Source organism: Mycothermus thermophilus (assembly GCF_041956435.1).
Source record: "Mycothermus thermophilus strain CBS 625.91 unplaced genomic scaffold VTJ04scaffold_7, whole genome shotgun sequence".
In the NCBI taxonomy this organism is placed as follows: Eukaryota; Fungi; Ascomycota; class Sordariomycetes; order Sordariales; family Chaetomiaceae; genus Mycothermus; species Mycothermus thermophilus.
This window is the reverse complement of record NW_027191433.1, coordinates 2,283,514-2,303,252: the sequence shown is the minus strand read 5'-3', so window position 1 is coordinate 2,303,252 and position 19,739 is coordinate 2,283,514. Positions and strand designations below refer to the sequence as shown.

The window sequence follows — 19,739 nt, the reverse complement described above, 5'->3', positions numbered from 1 at the left end:
ACCAAGCACAGATAGAAAGGCAGACTACCTGCCTACTGTACGGAACCTACATCAGGTAGGCAACCTCAGGACCTTAATACCCTCCTCATGAGAAGCAACATTTTCATCTTACTCCAGGCAATAGACTAGTAGGGTTCATTGTTCCAATCGAGAAAGCTCTCGGCAAGCTGCCGGCGAGCCTTCTATTTCTACCACTTCCTCTCCATGTTGTTTGTCTGCACCTCCCTGACGCATTCCCAACTCCTTTCCAAAGTCGTCACCCATTTCTGCCACCTGACCTAATCCTTTGGGATCTCGTGAACTCTGGTAAGGAAGCTTAACGTCCCGATATTGATGTGGTGGGAACAAACTCTAACATCCCCTGCTGTTTCACGTGACAGTCAACATGAGCATCCTCACAGAGCAAGGGTTGAATTGCTGCATTCTCAAGTCAATCCTTACCCATTACGTTCATCAACACCCAGAAACCGAGCAACAAAGAAAGCTGCTGGACACAGCCATGGATGTGGCTTTGAAGTTCGTCGATGAGGGCAGCTACCGGTGTGGTCCATTCGCGAACCTCCTGTGGGAGGCATACATAGGCCTTCACAGCGACGAGGGTATCCGCCACAAGACGTGTGAGGGAATCAAGCAGTACGCGGGCATAGCCAAAGCTCTCGTCGAGCTTGGTGACATCATCAAGAAAGGAGGCATGTCCCTTCCGGAGGTGACCCAGCAAGTCAAGACCTGGCCTTTCCACGAGAACACCGTCAAGGCAATCGTGGGAAGTCTTGAGACCATACATAACAACCGCTTTGTCACTCCTCAGCCTGCATATCCTCCCTCACGCTACACTCTTTCTGAGGTCATGAAGGGCCTGCAGAAGATGGGCGTGAACTAGAGCAGCCAAGCGAGATGGGCTCACAGAGAAGTGATCTGGACTTTTGGGAGGCAGCGGAAGACAATGGAAGCGAGAAATGGCGGGATGGCGATAGTCGCAGCCGGGACCGGTCTCTAGAAAATGTTTTACCGTAAAATAAACATGGATTGGGGAACCAAAACTGCCTACTCCTAACATCAATGAGACAAAGGCTGCCAGGTACCTGGTATTCACCAACCAAGGCTCTGAGTGATGTGCACATCGGTGATTTGGAATTTCGAGCTCCGCACTGTGACGCGGTGCTATTGTGCTTGCCAGGACATCTTAAAATGGGGTGAAGAGGTGTTCAATGGTCTTTCAGGTTCTGACATCACGCCAACTTTCGGGTCTTTCTTGTTGTTCATCCGCAAGGCTCCGCTCCCCTATTTCCCTCTTAGTCCTCTACTTGGCGTGTTATCAGATAATCCTCTTCCACTCCGTCCTCTTTCACCTCACGCTTTTCACTTCATTCTTCCACATTTCCCTCACAATTTGACCCAACTTTCAACAACGCAGTCCCTCTTCATAACACTTCTCAGCGCAGACTCAATGAGATCTGGTAAGATGAATGTCCTCTGGACCCTGACAAAAGGTCACTCTAACACGGTCTTTGTCCACTGATCAAGCAGGTTCAAGTATCCCGAGAATCCTCCAAGAAGCTATACAGCACAGACCACACCATAAAAATGGCCGACAGCACCACTCCCAGTGTCTCATCTCGCAAGGAGAACATCGTCGCCCCATACGATGCCTGCATCGAGCAAGCCAAGAATACCTTCGGCCTGTACACCGAGGCCTATGGGAAGTTCGTTCGGAGCATTATCGTGATGCACGCCGCTGAAGCGGCGGCCAAGATGGTTGCTGCCGGAGAGTTTGACGATGCCCCGTTTGAGCAGGCCAACCTTCGCTCGTACGCAGAACTCAGACATGACGCGGAGATGTGGGATGAAACCCTCTCCGAGATCACGATGTACATGGACTGGGCCCTGATCGAGCTCTGGAAGGTGGAGGCCGCCAAGATGACTCCGGAAGAGCTGTACATGGATATCAAGAATCGCATTGAGAGCGTTTTTCTCGACCCGGCTTCGGTTGTGAGGTTCAAGAAAGCGGCGACGGAGATCTGCAAGAAGAGAGGTATCCCTATTCCCGAGGCGTTGCTGCATGTTTCCAACGTCCAGTCCCACGAGGTTTAGTCGGGAACCAAGGAATCGTTCTGTCATAGCAATGACATGGAAAGGGAATGTCTAGGATGCGAGAGTGGTCCAGCTACATTTTGATACTATGGAGAGTTGGGGCATCAATGGGACCCAAGGCTTTGAGAAGAAACTCACCATAACTTCGCCTGTGCGTCATTTGTGCATCTGTGATTGAGTGCTTTGAGCGTTTTCTAGTCATGAAATGCTCCTGTGCCTGCAAAATGCCTTTCCTATTGGATCTCTCTTCTGAACTTGTTAACTTGACCCCTAATTCCAGCTCTCGTGTTCCTCCAGAGCTGCAACCTTCAACCTACCAACTCAGACATCATCATTTGGAGGACATGAACTTCGCTCCAAGTCAGAATCAAGCCTACATTCAATTCTTGTCCAGGAGGGGTCACATGGGAAGGGGGGAATGATTCGGCCAGTAGGTTGTTTCACTGTCGCGGACTTGTGATTTATTGTGCTCTTTCTTGACAGGAGGAGGTTTCTTGACGACAGTGGCTATTCTTTGGTCACCACTTCTCTGACTGCTTCCATCTTTCTTGGGGGTCTCACGTTATTTCCCGCCTCTCATCATTCTCCATCCCATCTTGTCGGTCAAATCCATTGAAAGGTTTAGTAAGGTCAATACATTTCGAATCCCCATTTTTTGAGATCGATTCTAACGACTTTCTTATGATCCAGCTCGGCTTTGTTCGACACCAAGTTGAAGAACGGATCATCCTGACAGCCAACGGTCAACATGAGCGATGAAGTGGACAGATACATCGCCAGAGCCGGCCTTGGGGGGTTGTACGAAACCCTTAAGGCTACAGATCCGGAATTCCTGAACCAGATCGACAAGCAAACCAAGCAGGACATTGTTTGTCACATCAAAAATATCGCCAACAATATGATCACCGCCCGACAGTTCAGCATGGAGCCATTCAAGATGGCGATGTGGGACATGTACAATTACTATCACCCAAGTGATACCCTCCGTTCAGAAGTCCTTGACGAAATCCGCGAGTGCGCAGTTGTAACTGCTGCTGTCATTACAGTGGCTACGTTTATCGACAGCAATCCCACGTTGTACAAGGAGGTTGTTGAGGAAATTAGGAGAGATATTCACAACCCGTCCGTGGTCACCAAAGTTATCAACACCCTCGAGGCTATTTATGGTAGTCCGGCGACCGCCACGAGTCAGGACGGTGTCGGCAACCAGGCCTCGGGCAGCAGTAATGAGTAGGTCGGATTTGACGACCCCCTACCAGCACGACTGCTCTGAGGAACACCCCAACAGGTCGGGTTATGGAGCTTCGAGATCGACAGAGTTGGAGGTACAGAAGTGGTGGGAATGGATCAGATGGAAACCACGTACTGAAGCTGGTTGAGTTGGTAAACGGGTGATGGGGAGTTTTCCGATGTCGCTAAGGACTCGTCGGTTCGGGACACTTCAGAGAAGTCTGGCAATCAATGAGGAGCGACCGTTGGTAACATCACGTAACTCCATCAGCCCCTGCTGCATTCGTGACGCCGTAATAGTCGGTTCTCTTCCAAACCCTTTCCTGTGGACCACGGTACGAAGCTCCAGAAGGAAGAGATGGTGTTGGGTTGACGTTCATAGAGAGGTGGCCATGTAAGCTTGAGCTGCAGGTCGGCTGTTGATTTGATTTGGCGATGCGAGATTGTTTGTCACGATTCGCCGCCTGATGATGTTAGTCCCGGTTGTTGCGGCTCTGGTCGAGTGGATGCTACCGTGTTAGACACCATCTAGGTTTCTCCGACGTAGGTGTGCCTTGGAGTTTATGTTTGCCAATTTATCCTCAACCGGCTGGAAGTCAGAGTCAACACTCCAATCTCCATTTGCGTCTCGCGGTCAGACAGCGAGTAGATATGTAGGATTGAACGCGTAAGACTCTTGATTTCTTCTACTTGACGTTGACCATGGCCGGCAGATCGGGACCCACCCCCGGACTTTTGCGCAGCGCGGAGATTTTGCCGGCGCGAAATGGAGCCAAATCGAGTTTAGCGCGCCGGCCGAGCGCCGTTGCCAAGCCGGACGTCGCTTTGACAGATCTTGGGACAGCTTCATCGGTCTTGTTTTGAGACACGCCGTTTGCTGGAAGCGAGAGAATCCTGCTGCGCACAAACCAACCGCCACCCAGATCCTTGTGTTTCACCATCGGTCTCCTCGAAGCCATGTCCCGGTAGGAGGTATTTATCGTGGGTTTCTCCTCCTCCACGGCAACCTTCCCCGGCAATCTGATCGGGAACCGTACCCCAAACGGGATCGAATCTGCGCCTTGCGGGAACAAACCACAGCTGAAAGTCTTGAGAGCACAACGTCGGCATCATGGTCGGAGTCCCAGGACGGTCAAAAGCCTGCTTGACCTGCCGGGCTCGCCGAAAAGGGGTAAGCGGATCCGGCACGACGACTTTAAATCAACGTCAAGACCCCCTATTATGGGCTGCTAACTCCCGACCAGTGTAGCCGAGAGAGACCCGCCTGTGCCCAATGCCGCAACGCCGGCTTGGAGTGCGGCGGGTACGAGACTCCACGTGTGTTCGTTATCAGCACCCCTGAGAACCGGCGGGTTGGGTACAGCGCGTCGGCAGCAAACTCGGGATCCCCAGCCCGGACCGCGCCGAACCGTGTTCCCGGGACAGGGCCAAGATCACGGCAACCAGTTCCAGTTCCGCGACAGACGACACCTTCTTCTATCGCCGACCCACACCTCCTAACGCAACCCGCGACGGAGCAACGGTGTTTCGACCTTTTCTGGGAGGCATACTACCCGGCCGGCGCACCCCTGCCGGAATTCATTGTTCGGAGCTATTTTTGCACGTGGACTGAGACGGCACGGAAATTGTCTACCCAAGACGAGGCTTTACGGTACTCGCTCTGGGCAAACTGCTTGGTTGCTATTTCAACCCGGCGGGTCCAGGTGCCCCAGAATCTATTGGGCGGAAGTCCCGAGTGGATGTTGCATGAGGGACAGCGGATGTATGGTCGGGCGTTGGCTTGTTTAAGGAGCTTGTTGGGATCCTCGCAGGGAGCCAAGAAAGATGCCGCGCTTGCTACGGTGAAGCTTCTCGGGTTGTTTGAGGTAAGCTGTGCTGCTGATCCGACCAGAACTCTGCCTCCAGTGTTCGCTCTTGGCTGACCTGGTTGTCTCGAGCAGGCCCTGTCCCAACACGAGGCGAGTCTCCTTGCGCAGGCACAACGTTGGCGACAGCACCACTTCGGCGAACTAGCGTTGCTGCTCTCAAGACGACCCGAGGCACACACCCGCGGCGACTCACATTACGTCTTCACCGACGAGAGGGCTGAAATGGGCCTCTCTGCCCTCCTCACTCGTAAACATCTCCCCATTGAAGACCAAGAGTGGAAGAGCGTTCCATGGAAGGAAATTCCCCGTGACCTCAAAGACGTGCTCGTTGACTCTCTTGTTGACGTACCCGGTCTCGTTGAACATTTCGACGAATACACAGCATGCACCGACGCCAGCAAACACGAGACGCTACGACAAGAAGTTCTTGAACATTCCCGGCGTCTGGATGATCAACTAACGGGCTGGCTCAACGCCGTTCGTGCCATAGCTCCTCGTCCACCTGACTCGGATTGTCTCCGATGCGGCGAAAACGACCTCGTTATCCACACCGCGCGCGTCCATGGTATGGCGCTGTACTACACAACAGCCATGGTCTTGTACGGCATCATGCGCAATGTGGCTGGACCGCAAGATGAAATGCCGTCACATGCGGACCCGGTGTTCCATGCAACCAAGCTGGCCCAAGCTATTGACATTCTTTTGAAGCCGCATTCAGGCCTGTACGGTCGCCAGAACGCGGCGCTTCCGCTGGCCGTTGCTTTGGAACATCATGAGAAATTGGTTCGACCGTTTGAACCCGAGGGGTCAAACCTTTTGGCGCGGTTCAAGGCGCTCGATGCCAAGTTGGCTCAGGGGTCGACGGGACAAAGCGGTTGAGAGTTGGCGTTCAAGGACACGCGTTTGATGATGACTGATGTGGCGAAACGCGCTGATATCCACAAGAGGGTTCCCCAGCTGTCGGCAGTTCCGCAATCTCAACATGGGGGAGAAAACGATGAAATAACAATGCAAAGTTGGGTTTTGGTCACTCGTTGACGTTGAGCCGCAGCATCGCAGAGTTGACCCAATGCAAACGAGGCTGTGTACGACAGACTCCAGCGCTACCACACACCGCTGAGCCCGACAAGCCGGCCGTCGAAAATCCGTCAGCACCGCCTCAGGAAACTCGTACTTGACCACCACTTTCCAAATCATTGTCGTCCTCTTCACCGGCATCGTTGTCGCAACCGGCCATACGAACGTATCGCCGTCGGCGACATGTGTGGGACCAGAAGGGCGTGGTGTTGTATTTAAGCTGGACAGCTTCCTCTCTCGGTGGTTGCAGGCTTCGGACTTCGGAGCAACCCAACGTCACTTACACGCCAAACCTCGCCGATATCGCCGCGCTCTTTACAGACCCCACCACAACACCACAAAATCATGGCCACATACCCAGATCTCGCCATCGCAGCCTATCTGCGACATGTCAATTATGTCGGGGACCTCCCGACAGTCCGGGAGCGTGTGGCTACCGATCCCCTCGGGACTCTGACGGCTCTGCAGCGGTGCCACATCGCCAAGGTGCCGTTTGAGAGCTTGGCTCTGCACTATGCCCGCCATCGCGAGATCTCGCTTGACCCATCAGAGCTGTTCGAGAAGATTGTCATGCGCAACCGGGGAGGATACTGCATGGAGGTGAACACATTTTTTGGTGCTGTGCTGCGGAGCTTGGGATATTCAATCTACAGCGCTGGTGGGAGAGTCAAGGTCCCTGTTATTGGTTACAGTGGATGGTGAGCATGCATTCCACAACTCTCCCGAGTGAAATGTATTGACGCCATTCCCAGGGACCACATGGTCAACCTCGTCACCATCAACGGGGAGAAATACCTCGTCGACGTCGGCTTCGGATCCAACGGCGCGACCCAACCAGTCCCTCTTCGCCACGACTACGAATTCACAAACGTGGCTCCCGCACGCGGCCGGCTGCGGTACCAAGCCATCGACGAGTTCACCGATCGGTCCCAACGCGTCTGGGTGTACGCCACACAAGAGAACACTGACGCGGAGTGGACGGACCGGTATCACTTCACCGAGGTCGAGTTTTTGCCAGGGGATTTCGAGGTCATGAACCTGCGCACATCGACCTCGCCGCGAAGCTTCTTTGTTCAGAATGTCATGTGCATGTTTGTCCTGTTGGACGAGACAGGGGCGACGCCAAACGGGTTGCTGATTCTGCATCGGGACTACGTCAAACGGCGGATCGGTGGCAAGGAGGAGATTCTTGAACAGCTGCAGTCCGAGGAGCAAAGGGTGGCGGCGTTGTCGAGGTATTTTGGCATTACCTTGACAAGGGAGGAGCAGAATGCTATTAAGGGGTTGGCTAGTGAGCTGAGGTTTACTGGGGGACATGCCTGAGTGTTGAGGAGGTTGTGGGATATTCTACTGCTTTCATTGCTTGATAGATAGTCGACGGTTTTTAGATTGGGCATTGCTTGAGAGTTCTGTGCCTTTGGTCATGGAAGAGGTGAAGTCGCGGATGTGGAACTTCCCACTAAGAGAACAAAGTCCATTTTTTGTTTTCAGGCTTTCATTTCTCGCTCTTTTTTCTCGACCTCGCATTTCCACTTTTCCCATCGATTTATTTACATATCCTCCGACGAGTTGATCACACCAACCACATCCTTTGTTGATCCGTTCTCCGGCCCAATTTGCAAGACAGGCCAGTTTTTTTTCGGTATCAAACGTTCCCTGGCACGATAACTGACCTTTCTACAGAATGGACAAGGCCTGTACCAACAAAGGTGGCGACCGCCCTCGTCGTAGTCAAGCTGTTGATCGTATCGCCCTGCCGATCGGTATCACCAACAACAATGAGGTCGACATCGCAGATATCGGCTGGAAGCTCCTTGGCAAATGCGCCAATCGGGACGAAGCAGAACGTCAGCTTTTTGCTGTGATTGTTTGCGGACTCGATACTCTCAATTTCAAGTCCAGCCTTGCCTCAGGCCTCCGCCCGAAGTGGTGCCCGCCTCCCGAAGCTTCGCCCGACGACGGATGGATGCCGCCGCAACTTGAAGCACGCTTCACCTTCATTGAGAAGAACGGAAAGCTGTATGGCATTGCATACAGCGTCGTTGTTGGAACAGACATGTTCGTCGGTATTACCAAGGCAGCTAAGCTCTATCCAGGATACGTAACGCCTGCATTGCTCACCGGGTTCTATCACCAACAAAACCCCCATGGTGGCTTCACCTTGGGTCGACTCAGCAAGATTCCGGAGCAGGTGCTTGACATCCGGCCCTGCGTTCCTGGCAAAGTGAAGCGAGTCCCTATTCCTGGGGATGCGGAAGACGTGTCGCCTGTGAGTCTGATCATCGGGGCAGCTGTCTGGGCTATGCCCAAGGTTATGGGAACTGGGAGAAAATCGCGGCTCAGTTTTCGTGGGACAAGATCACTATTATGAACTTTGACCATCTTCCCGACGTCTTGACTTGCCAGGGCCTTGTGTGTGAGTTCCCTGACGTGGAGAAGGTTGATGAGATGTTCGGGAAGCCCGTGGAGACTGGTAATGTTGAGAAATAAGTTCGGCTGGGTGGAGAGCATGGGTTCATGTATGGCGGAGTACGGATGATTCGGGTTGGCAGGCGACATCTGTGGCTATAATTGTCTGAACACTCAACCTAAACCTAAGCCTAAACTTTAAGCCTTTGAGAACCTAAGGAAACAAAGAGACTGTGTGAAACGGGTTTGTTGTCAAGCAAGAGCTAACGTTCATCGCCTACAAAACCGGCGTTGAGAGTTCGGTTTTCGAACACAACCTGTCTTCTTCCAACAAACTTCCTCTTGTTTTCTTCTCTCCTCTGCCATTTCTACCACGGTTCCAAGAGACCCAGAAATAATCCCCCCGTCACTCATCATACAACCCGTTGCAATCATCAACCTGGAGCCAAAGTAAGTTTCCCTTTTCCTGAGGTAGTGAGTGAGGTTCCCAGGCCGTGCTCACTCACTGTCTATTGCTAGATAACTATGGACAGCTTTCTTTCCAGCGACACAATTAAGTCGTTGATCGGCCGCGACGACGGCAGTTATGAAATTCCCGCGTTGATCCAAAAGCTCCTCGAGAAATGCGTTAATCGAACTGAGGCGGAGCGTCTACTGCGGGCTGTCGTTGCCTGCGGAAAAAAGGCGCCGAATGCTAGTGTCCACTTGCTTCACGATCACGTCCCTGAGTGGTGTCCGCCGGAGGAGGCCTTCATGGAGGATGGATGGACGCCGCCTCAGCTGGAGGCCCGATTCAGCTTCTTCGAAACGCACAACGGACTCTACGGAGCGGCGTACAGCGTCATAGCTGGCACGGACGTCTTTGTGGACATCAACAAGGCCGCCAGATGCGAGCCGGGCTACGTGACGCCGGCTTTGTTGGCTGGTCCCTCGACGCCAGATAATCCCTACGGCGGCTGGACATTCGCGCGCCTGAGCGAAATCCCCTGGGATGTGTTCCACGCACGGCGCCGTGTATCTATCCGGCGTACACACCTACCACGTTTTGCGCCGCTCGAAAATGTGCCGGCTCAACAGCTCGTAGCTGAAGCAGCCGCGGCGGCGATCTCAAGGTGCCCTGATCATGTGTGGAGCAAGGTCGCTGGAGCTTGTTCTTGGACCCAGGTCACGATCATGGACGTATTGCCGACCAGGAACAACTTCACATATGATCAACTTGTTCGACCCTTTCCGGATGAGCCAACCCTTGACGAGCTGTACGGCAATGACCCCGTATCTAGCAACATCTAGTGAGATCCCCTGGCCGAACTGCCACCCTCAAGATGATGCCTTGAGGGTGCTATGAATGCGGATACAGCAAGGCTGGTGAGAGGACGAGATGGGATGCGCAGAGGTTGGTGCGTGGAGGAATGACAAAACGAAAGTAAAGCTTCTTGGTGGTTGCTAGCTACCTTAGGCAATGATGGCTAAAAGCACTCGGGACTATGGCGGTTGGACTTCTGATCGAGTCTGGTGTTTGGCGTGGAAGTAGAATTTACTGCGAACCATTAATTAAGCAAGGGAGGCAAGGGAGCGATGAGAAGTAGGTACCTTGACCAAACAATCCCGGCGAACCTTGTTCACCGGTTGGTAAATCTTAAGGGAACAACTTCTCCCCTCCAGATTAATATTCTCTATAATAATGAGAGATGCATTCCGGACTGTAGGCAAATGTCATTCCGGACTGTAGCCCCACCTTTCCCCATACATAACCCTAACCCACCCAAGACTACAACTAGCAACGACGACAACGATACAACCACGGCCACGACAACCACGTCAACGACAATAGTCTTCAACCGCTCCTGCAACCTCACCCCCACCATCCGCCTAACGAAAGATAAGGGAGGTAAGAGAAACAGAAGCAGATGGTACAAAAGAGAACAGTTCAGTCTAGGGCAGGGTCGTATAAGGAGGTAGTGAACTATGTTTAAAGCACTTTACGGGTTAGGGTTACGAGAGCTAAGTAGTTTTACCTTCTCGAAGGTTGTGGTATCTTGACCTCAATCTATCTTCGAGCGATTTGGTGGCTCTAAGGCAAATGACTTTAATAGTTTCGATGATGTTGTCAGTGGTGTGGACGACTTGAAGATGGCTGTGACTATATACGGGTTAGGGTTATGTATGGGGAAAGGTGGGGCTACAGTCCGGAATGACATTTGCCTACAGTCCGGAATGCATTTCTCATAATAATTAATCTTCCACCAACGGGGCAAATGAATACATTCGGAGTGATAGCACAATTGACATATGAGCATACCGGCGTTGTAGAGTAACTACTTCCCGACATACTGGCGATGCGGCCTTTCTTTCTTTCTTTCTTTCTTTCTTTCTTTCTTACCTACTTCCTTACTTACTTTCTTTCTTACTTATATCATCAACCGGAACAGGGCCATCTCTATGGCGTTGCCTACTGGGGAGATATGCGCTTTGCGGGAATACCGTTAAAATCGACCTTGACGGCGCAGTTCTCCATGTTCCGGAGATTCTTTCCTCATCCATTCACACAACTCTTCATTTAATGTCACTAATCCCGTATCATATCTTACAACAATAGAGTCCTCCCCAGCTTACCCTCTCCCGACTAACGTCGAGCAGTGTACGAATGGTATGTACTGACCGAGACACCGACTTCCCGATAACTAATGTTCTGCTCACAGGCCCCGCACAGGATTGTCCCGCAGCAATGATAATGACGATCTCCTAGCGCTGATCGAGAAGTGCAAGAACGATGATGTCATCAAGCAGTTCTAGGCCGTGATGGCCGTCGACATGGCCGAGACCGGTCTTGGCCATCAACAATACTGCCCTCCTCCGAGGACCTCGACAACGGCGACACCAAGCTGGAAGTGCTGCTTCCATATCTTCTCTCTTTTTTCTCGTCTGAGGTTTAATCTTATGACTTGGGAGACAACTTCAACTTCCCGTTTGGATCGGGGTAAGTCTGCCACTTGCGTAGGCACCTGGATATTGTGGCCGTTGTTACTTGGAAGCAAGTTGTGTTGCACGTTGGCATCGCTATGATCTCGGCTGCACTGGCTAATAGAGGCACCACCAGATGTTATAATATTACTTATTCCGGAGTTTCTCCGAGCTCTTCTATATACTGAGTAATACTCTACACAGTAGATGCTCTTTTAAATGTCCGAACATTGATGAGCGAGAGTCAACACCAGGGTTTGTCGAGCTGTTCGATCTATCGCCTGGGGGAAGGGATATTAAGATTGATGCAACCATTACCCATGATCCCCCCAATTGGGCACCCTGTGAGCTTGTGTTCCAAAAATAATAATTAAACCCTTAACATATGGAGTATTAATTGGTACAATACCTTAGTCCTCGATTTTGCTCGGGAATGAAGTGAAGATACAAGCTTAAATGAACGGGTTGAGATCCGAACTCAGAGAGATCTCGACAACCTGGTCCCAGAAAGCGGGAGGATGCAATGCAACAACACCAACACCAACACGGGCTGGATGGGATTCTCTCATTTGCCTCTCATGAATGCGGTTCGTTACGTGGAGCTCATCAAAAGTTCCACACTTCGTGCGGGAACCAATGGACGCGGCGCGCCACGGGAGTCGCCTTATTAGACTCGGGAACCGGGGAAGCCTCCCGGGGCCGGGGATGATGGCCACCCCCGGTCCCAGCCTTGCACCACAGGGATTCAACCGAAAAGAGAACCTCGACCCTACTGGACCGGTGTGCTGATTCCCCCGAGATTCTGCCCAATTTCCTCTGCTGGGGGTTTCAAGGCTGAAATGCTGTGAACCGATTGGCTCAGCGAACCATGGGGGGCATCATTGCTTTTTGTGTGTAAGCAGAAGGTGATGGACATGTCATTCCTTCGAAGGGACAGCATCGATCTGGGGACAACCACAAACGGGCATCATCACGTTGCCACACTTCTGGGGTTTTGTTCTGGACCGACATGTACGATGCATCTCTCAGGAGGAGGCTGATCAGGTTGTCGGACATGATAATAACCATATTCCTCTGAGTGCCTGGGAGGAGACAGGCCACCATCTCGAAGGGTTCGCATTCTCACATCCTCTTTTGTTTGCCATGTTCCTTGGACACTCTTCGCGCCGTGCCGGCCGGATCAGTTTCTTGCCTCCCTACGGCTCGACACGCTCAACGTCCATGGTAGCACACTCGGCGCAAAACCGACCGTTTTGACAACCCCATCAACATGCCCCGTCCACATTCGAGAGACGGCCCAGAAGGGCCCCCGCCCCCGATCGAAGGGGACATTTCGTGGACCATGACTGTCTGCATCGTGGTTCTAACAATCACCTCCCTAACAACCGTCGCCCTTCGATTCTACACCCGTGGCAAGCTGCTCGGGACACTGAAAAGTGAAGATTGGACCATCCTGGTTGCCATGGTAGGTTATTATTCCGATCGCCGTTCTTTAGCCTCCATCGCGCTCGGCACGGTGATCCGAGAGAGTGGAGTCAGAGATCATCGGGCTAACAAAGCACTTCGGGGATGCCTAGATGTTGAGTGTAGGGTACGGGATATTCTTGGAGCTATGTAAGTTGACAGCATCGATCCTCTGACGTGGAAGACGTTTGGGATGCTAACACGGTGTAGGTGGCAGATCCGCTTTGGGCCGCCACATTGCCGCCGTGAAGATCGAGGAGATGATTGAGTATAGGAAGGCAAGTCTTCATGTTCTGTTCCCACTTGATCAACATCACTGACGCCAAGTCGTGCTGGTAGTGGACATACTTCCAAACGCTCTGCTACAACCTAAGCCTCTGGTTCACAAAGATGTCGATTTTACTCCTGTACCTCCGGGTACTGACGCACGATTACATCCGTCGAGTTACCTGGGTTGTCCTGGGGATCGTCGTCATCTACAACACTTGGGCGACCGCCATGTATCTCACCATGTGTGTGCCTCTCTGGCGCATGTGGGATAAGCGCGGGAGTGACGGCAGCGACTATTACTGCCACCCACATACCGTGTGGTGGGCGTTGACCTATCTGCATATCATTACGGATTTTATGCTCTTCCTTATTCCGGTCCCTGTTCTGTGGTCCATGACCCTCCCTTGCCGCCAAAAGGCTGGGTTGTTGTTTGTGTTTACCGTGGGTCTCTTGTACGGCTCCCCATCACCCCCTGGTGACATGGCAAACCTGGAGAACAAAGCGGACTAACCCATAGTTCGTGTGCAGTGTGTGTCTCGTTTCCGTGCTCCGTACCGTCTGGCTGGGCCAGCTGCTCTATTCGACTGACCCGACATGGGATTTTACAACCATTGCCAATTGGTCCACAGTCGAGATCAACCTTGCCATCGTGTGCGCGTGCATGCCGACTCTTCGACCCGTCCTCGCGCGGATGTTTGGCCCTATCGTTAACCGTGTCTTCCCGTCATCTCAAGCAGTCCAGACCGCTTTTTCTCGCACCAAGATTGAACATCCGGAAGAGGGCCGGAGAGTAAGACAACACCGAACCATCGGCTCCATATCGTTCAACGCACTACACCAATTTGGCAGGAGGGGAAAGCCCAGGGATCCGATCGAGACGAATGAGTTGTCGACGACGGACTACGAGACCACATTGAGTGTTCATGCATCCCCTGGGAGACAGAAAAAGGTTGGGGATTCGGATATCGAGCTGGTGCCGGCGGCTGCGGCTCCGGCTGTTGGAGGGAAAGAGAACGATGCAGGGAGTATACGATCGGATCTAAGGATACCGCCTAAGGCATATTTGCAATCATGAGAGATGACATTGACTTGGGTTAGGGACTACAAAAGCAACACTCTGTTTTTCCTTTGTCACACTCGTTCGCCTTCTTCCGCTATGCTGGGTTTGACCGGCCTTAATCACCACAATCGAAAATGCACATCCGCTGGTTCAATAAGAACAGTTCGTGCAAAGAGGACAGCATGACCATGACTCGGGGATCCAGTTCCATCAAGTGATGTGCGACGATGCTGACTTCTTTTGCCGATGCATCGTTGTTGTCAGTCGGTATTCACGAATGCCTTGACGTCTGCAACTATCCCAAACCAGCACAAACCAACTCGTTACTATGGTGCGATATAAGCTCGACACAAAGTCGCGTCATACTCTTTTCAGTCGAGCGTGCAGAATCGTTCGGGACGATGCCCTTCGTGTTTCGATTCCATTGCTCCGGGAGCCCGGCTCAACCCATCCCACTCTGGCAAAACTCGAGTTCGTAGCATCAGCACCATCACAGAACCGACGGTTGACGACGTCGGCGAGCTATTTCGATGCTGACATTGCCCAATCAGGCTTGCAGGTCGTCGATAGTTGAGGTGACACCCTGCCAGGCCCCCCCTCGCGCACTCCCTGGTTCACTGACATGGGCAGAATTAGGAAAGCAGGGCACCAGCCCGAGATGCTCCGCAATCCATACAACCCCCAGATCGAAGCATGCGAGACCCGACCCATCCCGTCCCGGAACCGGGCCGGGCGGGGCAGGGCTGCAGACGAGAACTGCCGGTCCGGATCCGACATCCCACCGTCCTCTTGGTACTGCGGTCATCTTCTTGGTAGTTATGGCGGTCATCTTGGACCTGCATTTACCCCGCTATGCCGGCGCAGAATGGTTAATGACCGGGGGCCTTGAACAGAGCGGGGTTGTCTTCGGCGACGGTATAGCGGTGGAATGGTTCGACACTCTCTCCAAGTATCTCCATAGCATAGCTGGGGGTTATCCGCTGGGGGTCAACATGAGTTAAAAGGACAATGATCCCTCACCTACCACGGTGATCGAGAGACAGCTGTTCTCCGAGTCTCTGGCTGCCTTGTCCATCTCCCATCCCAGGCTCAACACAACGAGGCACCACAACAAGTGACACCAGCCATGGGCCTCCTTCGTGTGGCATTTCTGTCGCTCGTGGCACTCACCACCGCGGCGAGTGTGCCCAAGCAAAGAGTCAGACGGCAGGTCACTGAACTCCGTTCGAGCTATGACTTTGTCATCGTCGGCGGCGGTACAGCTGGCCTGACTGTGGCCAACCGAATTTCGGCTGCGCTCCCATCAAGTATGTCATTGCCCGGGAGTTGACATTCCTTGTGTCCTGGTTGACGCTGACCTTGTCATCGCAGAAAATGTCCTGGTCATTGAGTATGGTGATATCGCCGAGCATACACCGGGCGGATTCGACCCGCCGGTGAACTGGGGCGAAGGCCACCCGGACCAGGCACCGAGATGGTCGTTCAATTCACTTCCAAACCCAGCTATGGGGAATACAACGGCGTTCGTCATGGCAGGACAAACCTTGGGTGGAAGTGAGTCAACCCTAACCCTGAACCCCCCAAATTCCCCCTGAACATTCTCACAACCATCACGACGATCTGAACCACCACGACGACGACTAACCGCGTGAAGGTTCGGCCGTGAACGGTATGTTCTTCGACCGTCCCGCGAAAGAGGACATCAACGCGTGGCATGAATTGCAAGGTTTGGCGGCATTGGGGCCTATCAAGTGGAATTGGAACGGTCTCTACCCCTATTTCAAGAAGAGCGTCACCTTCACAGAACCCTCCCCTGCCGTTGCTTCCCAATACGGCTACACCTGGGACGTCTCGGCCTACGGCGGATCCGGTCCGATTTACAGCACCTACGCGACCTTCCAGTGGGCCGACGAACGGATCCTCGCCGAGGCCTGGCGCGACCTGGGAATCCAGGACCAGCAAGAGTGCGCGGACGGCAGCAAGGAGGGTATCTGCTGGGTTCCGGCATCGCAGCATCCCATCACTGGTGCCCGGTCTCATGCTGGCATCGGCCACTATCAGGATGTCCAGCCTCGGTCCAACTATGACCTGCTCGTCAAGCACCAAGTCATCCGCGTGGTCTACGGTCCTGGCGGCCCCCTGAGCGGTTCCGCGCCAAAGGTCGAGGTCCGGTCGTTGGATGACGATAGCCGGTTCAACGTCACGGTGACTGGCGAAGTCATCATCTCGGCCGGCGCCATCCATACGCCTACCGTCCTCCAGCGTAGCGGTATTGGCCAGGCATCCTTCCTGTCCAGCCGCGGGATCCCGGTCGTCGTCGATCTCCCCGGCGTCGGCGCCAACTTCCAAGACCACTCCGGCCCATCAGTCAGGTGGAACTACACCGAGGAGTACGCCCCCGGTTTGTGGCCGCTGTCATCCGAGATGGCCAAGAACGCGACCTTCAAAGCCGAAGCCATCGCCGCCTATTCCGAGACCCCTGCTGCCGGTCCTTATACCCTCGCCGGTGGCAACAGCGCCATCTATGTCTCCCTCCCGCACCTCGCCGGCCAGACCGTCACGAAGCAAATTGCTCGCAAGATCCGGCAACAGGTCCTGACCGGCGCCGCGGCCTCCTTCCTCCCCGCCGACCTGCGCACGAGCCCGACCATCGTCGCTGGCTACGCCGCCCAACTGCTCGTCCTGGCCAAGCTGCTGGAGGACCCCAACTCCCCCAGCCTCGAGACGCCGTGGGCCATGTCCGAGGGCCCCGTCACGGCGTGGAACTTCCTCCTGCACCCGCTCAGCCGCGGCACGGTGAGGTTGAACCCGACGGATCCCCTGGAGCCGCCGATTCTGGACTACCGCGCGGCCACGAACCCGGTGGATATGGACCTCCACCGCGCGCACGTGCGCTTCCTCCGCCAGGTGATCTACACCCCGACGCTGCAGCAGTTTGGTGCGATTGAGCTCGGGCCGGGGGCGTCGGTGGCTGCGGACGATGACGATCTCGCTGAGTACATCCAGCAGAATAGCCTGCTGTCGTTCATGCACCCGTGCTGCACCGCGGCGATGATGCCCAGGTTGCTGGGCGGTGTGGTTGGGACGGACCTCAAGGTTCACGGAACCAAGCGGCTTCGCGTGGTTGACGCCAGCATCATCCCCTTGAATCCGGCCGCGCATTTGAGCGCGACGGTGTATGCTATTGCTGAGAAGGTGAGTGAATGCCCTCGTTGGAGTTGGTGACGGTGGTGAAATAGTACTAACGTGCGAACAGGCTGCGGACATTATCATTGACGACTGGAGTTAAAGGGAACGTGGAATAAGGAGTGGATGTACAGATGATTTAGGATGAAAGGAGGGCGAATGGTACTGACATGTCCATGATTATGACATTGAATGACAATCGTGTTGATGAATGACAACGTACATACATGCAAAACAAAGCCCTGCTCATCATGAACATACGGTTCTACAAATCTTGGCCAGGGGCCTGTTCTAGCTGGCCCTGAACACCCGCTATTGCCTTCGATCCATCGCCTCAACTTGGTAATCATCCTATCCAGTTGTTGATGGTTTGCCGGTCCTAAACGCCCCTTCCACCCTCTACCTCATCATCCGACTCCTCTTGCGTGACCAGCGACCCCCTTCATCACTGCTCTCGGCTGCTCTCGGCTGCTCTCTCCGGCTCCTGCTGTGGCGCGTTCTTAGTGCCTTGTGCTGACTCAGTGGTTGCAGGGAGGTTGGGTGCTCCGTTGCTGTGTACGCCCTCCTGGTCAGGCATGGTTCCGGCATCCAGATTCCCAAGAGCCGCAAGAACCTGACCCAAGACAGCCTGGATATTTGAGGTCTCGCCCTTTATCTCACCGAAGGTCGCAATGATCTGGCCCAAAGACTCGTGGATCTGTCCCAAGGATTGAAGAATCTGGCCCGATACGACAGGATCAGAATCACCCCGCTTCGTCAACTTGGCCAGGGTTTCAAGGATCTCGGACAGCTGTGCCAGTATCTCGGTGCTTACATCCGTCACCTTACCCAAGGCAGCAGGGATTGGGCTCATAATTTCCTTGAGATTCGAGATCTGCCTTAGGACGCAATTGCCCTCCCTCATCTGCGCTTCATCTTGCGGTTGTTCCATCAATATTGAGACCTGCCCTGATTGTGCCGGATTCGAGATGGAGTGCTGTGAGGAAGCTTGTACCAACTCCATAGCTGGCGAGCTGCGGCCGGGATCGGTGGGATGGGATGTAGACCGTTGCGATGTCACGGCTTCCGAGTCGAGCTGTTGAATACGACCTGTCGTTGTTGGGCTGTCGGCGGACTGAGATGTCTGATGGTCCTTTTTGGTTTGCCTTCCGGGAATGGGGACATCCCAAAGTGTGCTTCCGATCCGCTCCTCCTCGTCAATGAGGACCCTTAAGGCATTGGCCGCCTGGTCAGTTTCCTCGGGGGATGGTCGTGTTGCCGAAGTGCCTCGCGGAGGGTCCATCATTCTGGCTTGCCGCCAGGCGTCTGAATCGAATTCGGCGCCCTCCCAAAAGTCTGAGGGCTGCTGCGTCTTGTCGTAATGAAAGCTCATCCCAGCAGTCGCAAGGTGACTCTGAAGCTTTGAGGGAACTTCACGACCCGGCGGGTTGATGAATTTGGTGGCCAGGATAATAACCTCGGATTTATGAACAAAGGGTATCTCTTTATCAGGGTCGGCCGATGCCCATGTGCTGTGGTGGCGTTCAGTCTTCTGCCTCCAGGACGCAACTTGCATAGCTTGGTCCCTGGTCTCCTTCCAGAGCATGTGGCTGTGAGGTTTATTGACTGCGGACCGACCCAGATGCTCAATTGCAGCAGCCAGGTCCTTCGACATCTTGAACCGTTGGATCGTGATTGCGGAAGTAGGCCAAGAGCCAGAAAAGAGCGTTAGCTCGCGGCGAAGTTCGGTGAAACGGATCAAGAAAGCCTTCGCTTGGTCCAGGGCGGTTATGGACCTCCTACCATTGTCATTGTGGTAGGATCGCTCAAGGAACGCCATCGTCAACAGATATCTGGACGGCACAGTCCCGACAGTCAGTGATCAGGAACAGGATGGGTTGAAATTAAGGGAGAGGACGAAATATACCTGATAATAACGGACGCTGATTTCTCACCTTTTGGTTTGCAGAAAGGTAAATGGCAAGTTGGGAAGAGAGAGAATCGTTGTGACGAAGGAAAAGTGTCGGTGTGAGGAAAGAAATCGGGCGCAAAAGAAATGAAACGAAGAGAAAACCAATGCACTGCACTGGGAACAGATTCTTTCACATGTCGGATTAACTAAGATCACCCGCAACCTCATTAAG

At 53.6% G+C, this 19,739-nt stretch overlaps 8 protein-coding genes across 8 annotated transcripts; 7 read left to right on the top strand and 1 right to left on the bottom strand.

The window, feature by feature from the left end:
• Positions 1 to 385: 385 nt before the first annotated feature.
• Positions 386 to 880, top strand: VTJ04DRAFT_10396 (uncharacterized protein; the record flags this gene model as incomplete). The annotated part of the gene is made up of 1 exon (XM_069358130.1): positions 386 to 880. The coding sequence occupies one exon, from the start codon at positions 386 to 388 to the stop codon at positions 878 to 880; it is 495 nt and encodes a 164-aa protein (XP_069215130.1).
• A 704-nt stretch (positions 881 to 1,584) lies between these two features.
• Positions 1,585 to 2,091, top strand: VTJ04DRAFT_10395 (uncharacterized protein; the record flags this gene model as incomplete). Its single annotated transcript, XM_069358129.1, has 1 exon — positions 1,585 to 2,091. The coding sequence occupies one exon, from the start codon at positions 1,585 to 1,587 to the stop codon at positions 2,089 to 2,091; it is 507 nt and encodes a 168-aa protein (XP_069215129.1).
• Positions 2,092 to 2,839: 748 nt separating this feature from the next.
• VTJ04DRAFT_10394 (uncharacterized protein) lies at positions 2,840 to 3,325 on the top strand (the record flags this gene model as incomplete). The annotated part of the gene is made up of 1 exon (XM_069358128.1): positions 2,840 to 3,325. One exon carries the CDS (start codon positions 2,840 to 2,842, stop codon positions 3,323 to 3,325), a length of 486 nt encoding a protein of 161 aa, XP_069215128.1.
• Positions 3,326 to 4,432: 1,107 nt separating this feature from the next.
• VTJ04DRAFT_10393 (uncharacterized protein) lies at positions 4,433 to 6,068 on the top strand (the record flags this gene model as incomplete). The annotated part of the gene is made up of 3 exons (XM_069358127.1): positions 4,433 to 4,492; positions 4,566 to 5,186; positions 5,262 to 6,068. 3 exons carry the CDS (start codon positions 4,433 to 4,435, stop codon positions 6,066 to 6,068), a joined length of 1,488 nt encoding a protein of 495 aa, XP_069215127.1.
• Positions 6,069 to 6,611: 543 nt separating this feature from the next.
• On the top strand, positions 6,612 to 11,468 carry VTJ04DRAFT_10392 (uncharacterized protein; the record flags this gene model as incomplete). Its single annotated transcript, XM_069358126.1, has 7 exons — positions 6,612 to 6,964; positions 7,019 to 7,549; positions 7,950 to 8,535; positions 9,195 to 9,787; positions 10,454 to 10,563; positions 11,313 to 11,322; positions 11,375 to 11,468. 7 exons carry the CDS (start codon positions 6,612 to 6,614, stop codon positions 11,466 to 11,468), a joined length of 2,277 nt encoding a protein of 758 aa, XP_069215126.1.
• Positions 11,469 to 12,906: 1,438 nt separating this feature from the next.
• On the top strand, positions 12,907 to 14,445 carry VTJ04DRAFT_10391 (uncharacterized protein; the record flags this gene model as incomplete). Its single annotated transcript, XM_069358125.1, has 5 exons — positions 12,907 to 13,101; positions 13,214 to 13,250; positions 13,311 to 13,378; positions 13,440 to 13,822; positions 13,899 to 14,445. 5 exons carry the CDS (start codon positions 12,907 to 12,909, stop codon positions 14,443 to 14,445), a joined length of 1,230 nt encoding a protein of 409 aa, XP_069215125.1.
• Positions 14,446 to 15,556: 1,111 nt separating this feature from the next.
• On the top strand, positions 15,557 to 17,719 carry VTJ04DRAFT_10390 (uncharacterized protein; the record flags this gene model as incomplete). Its single annotated transcript, XM_069358124.1, has 4 exons — positions 15,557 to 15,737; positions 15,802 to 15,984; positions 16,085 to 17,625; positions 17,687 to 17,719. The coding sequence occupies 4 exons, from the start codon at positions 15,557 to 15,559 to the stop codon at positions 17,717 to 17,719; spliced, it is 1,938 nt and encodes a 645-aa protein (XP_069215124.1).
• A 342-nt stretch (positions 17,720 to 18,061) lies between these two features.
• VTJ04DRAFT_10389 (uncharacterized protein) lies at positions 18,062 to 19,270 on the bottom strand (the record flags this gene model as incomplete). Its single annotated transcript, XM_069358122.1, has 1 exon — positions 18,062 to 19,270. One exon carries the CDS (start codon positions 19,268 to 19,270, stop codon positions 18,062 to 18,064), a length of 1,209 nt encoding a protein of 402 aa, XP_069215123.1.
• Positions 19,271 to 19,739: the final 469 nt, after the last annotated feature.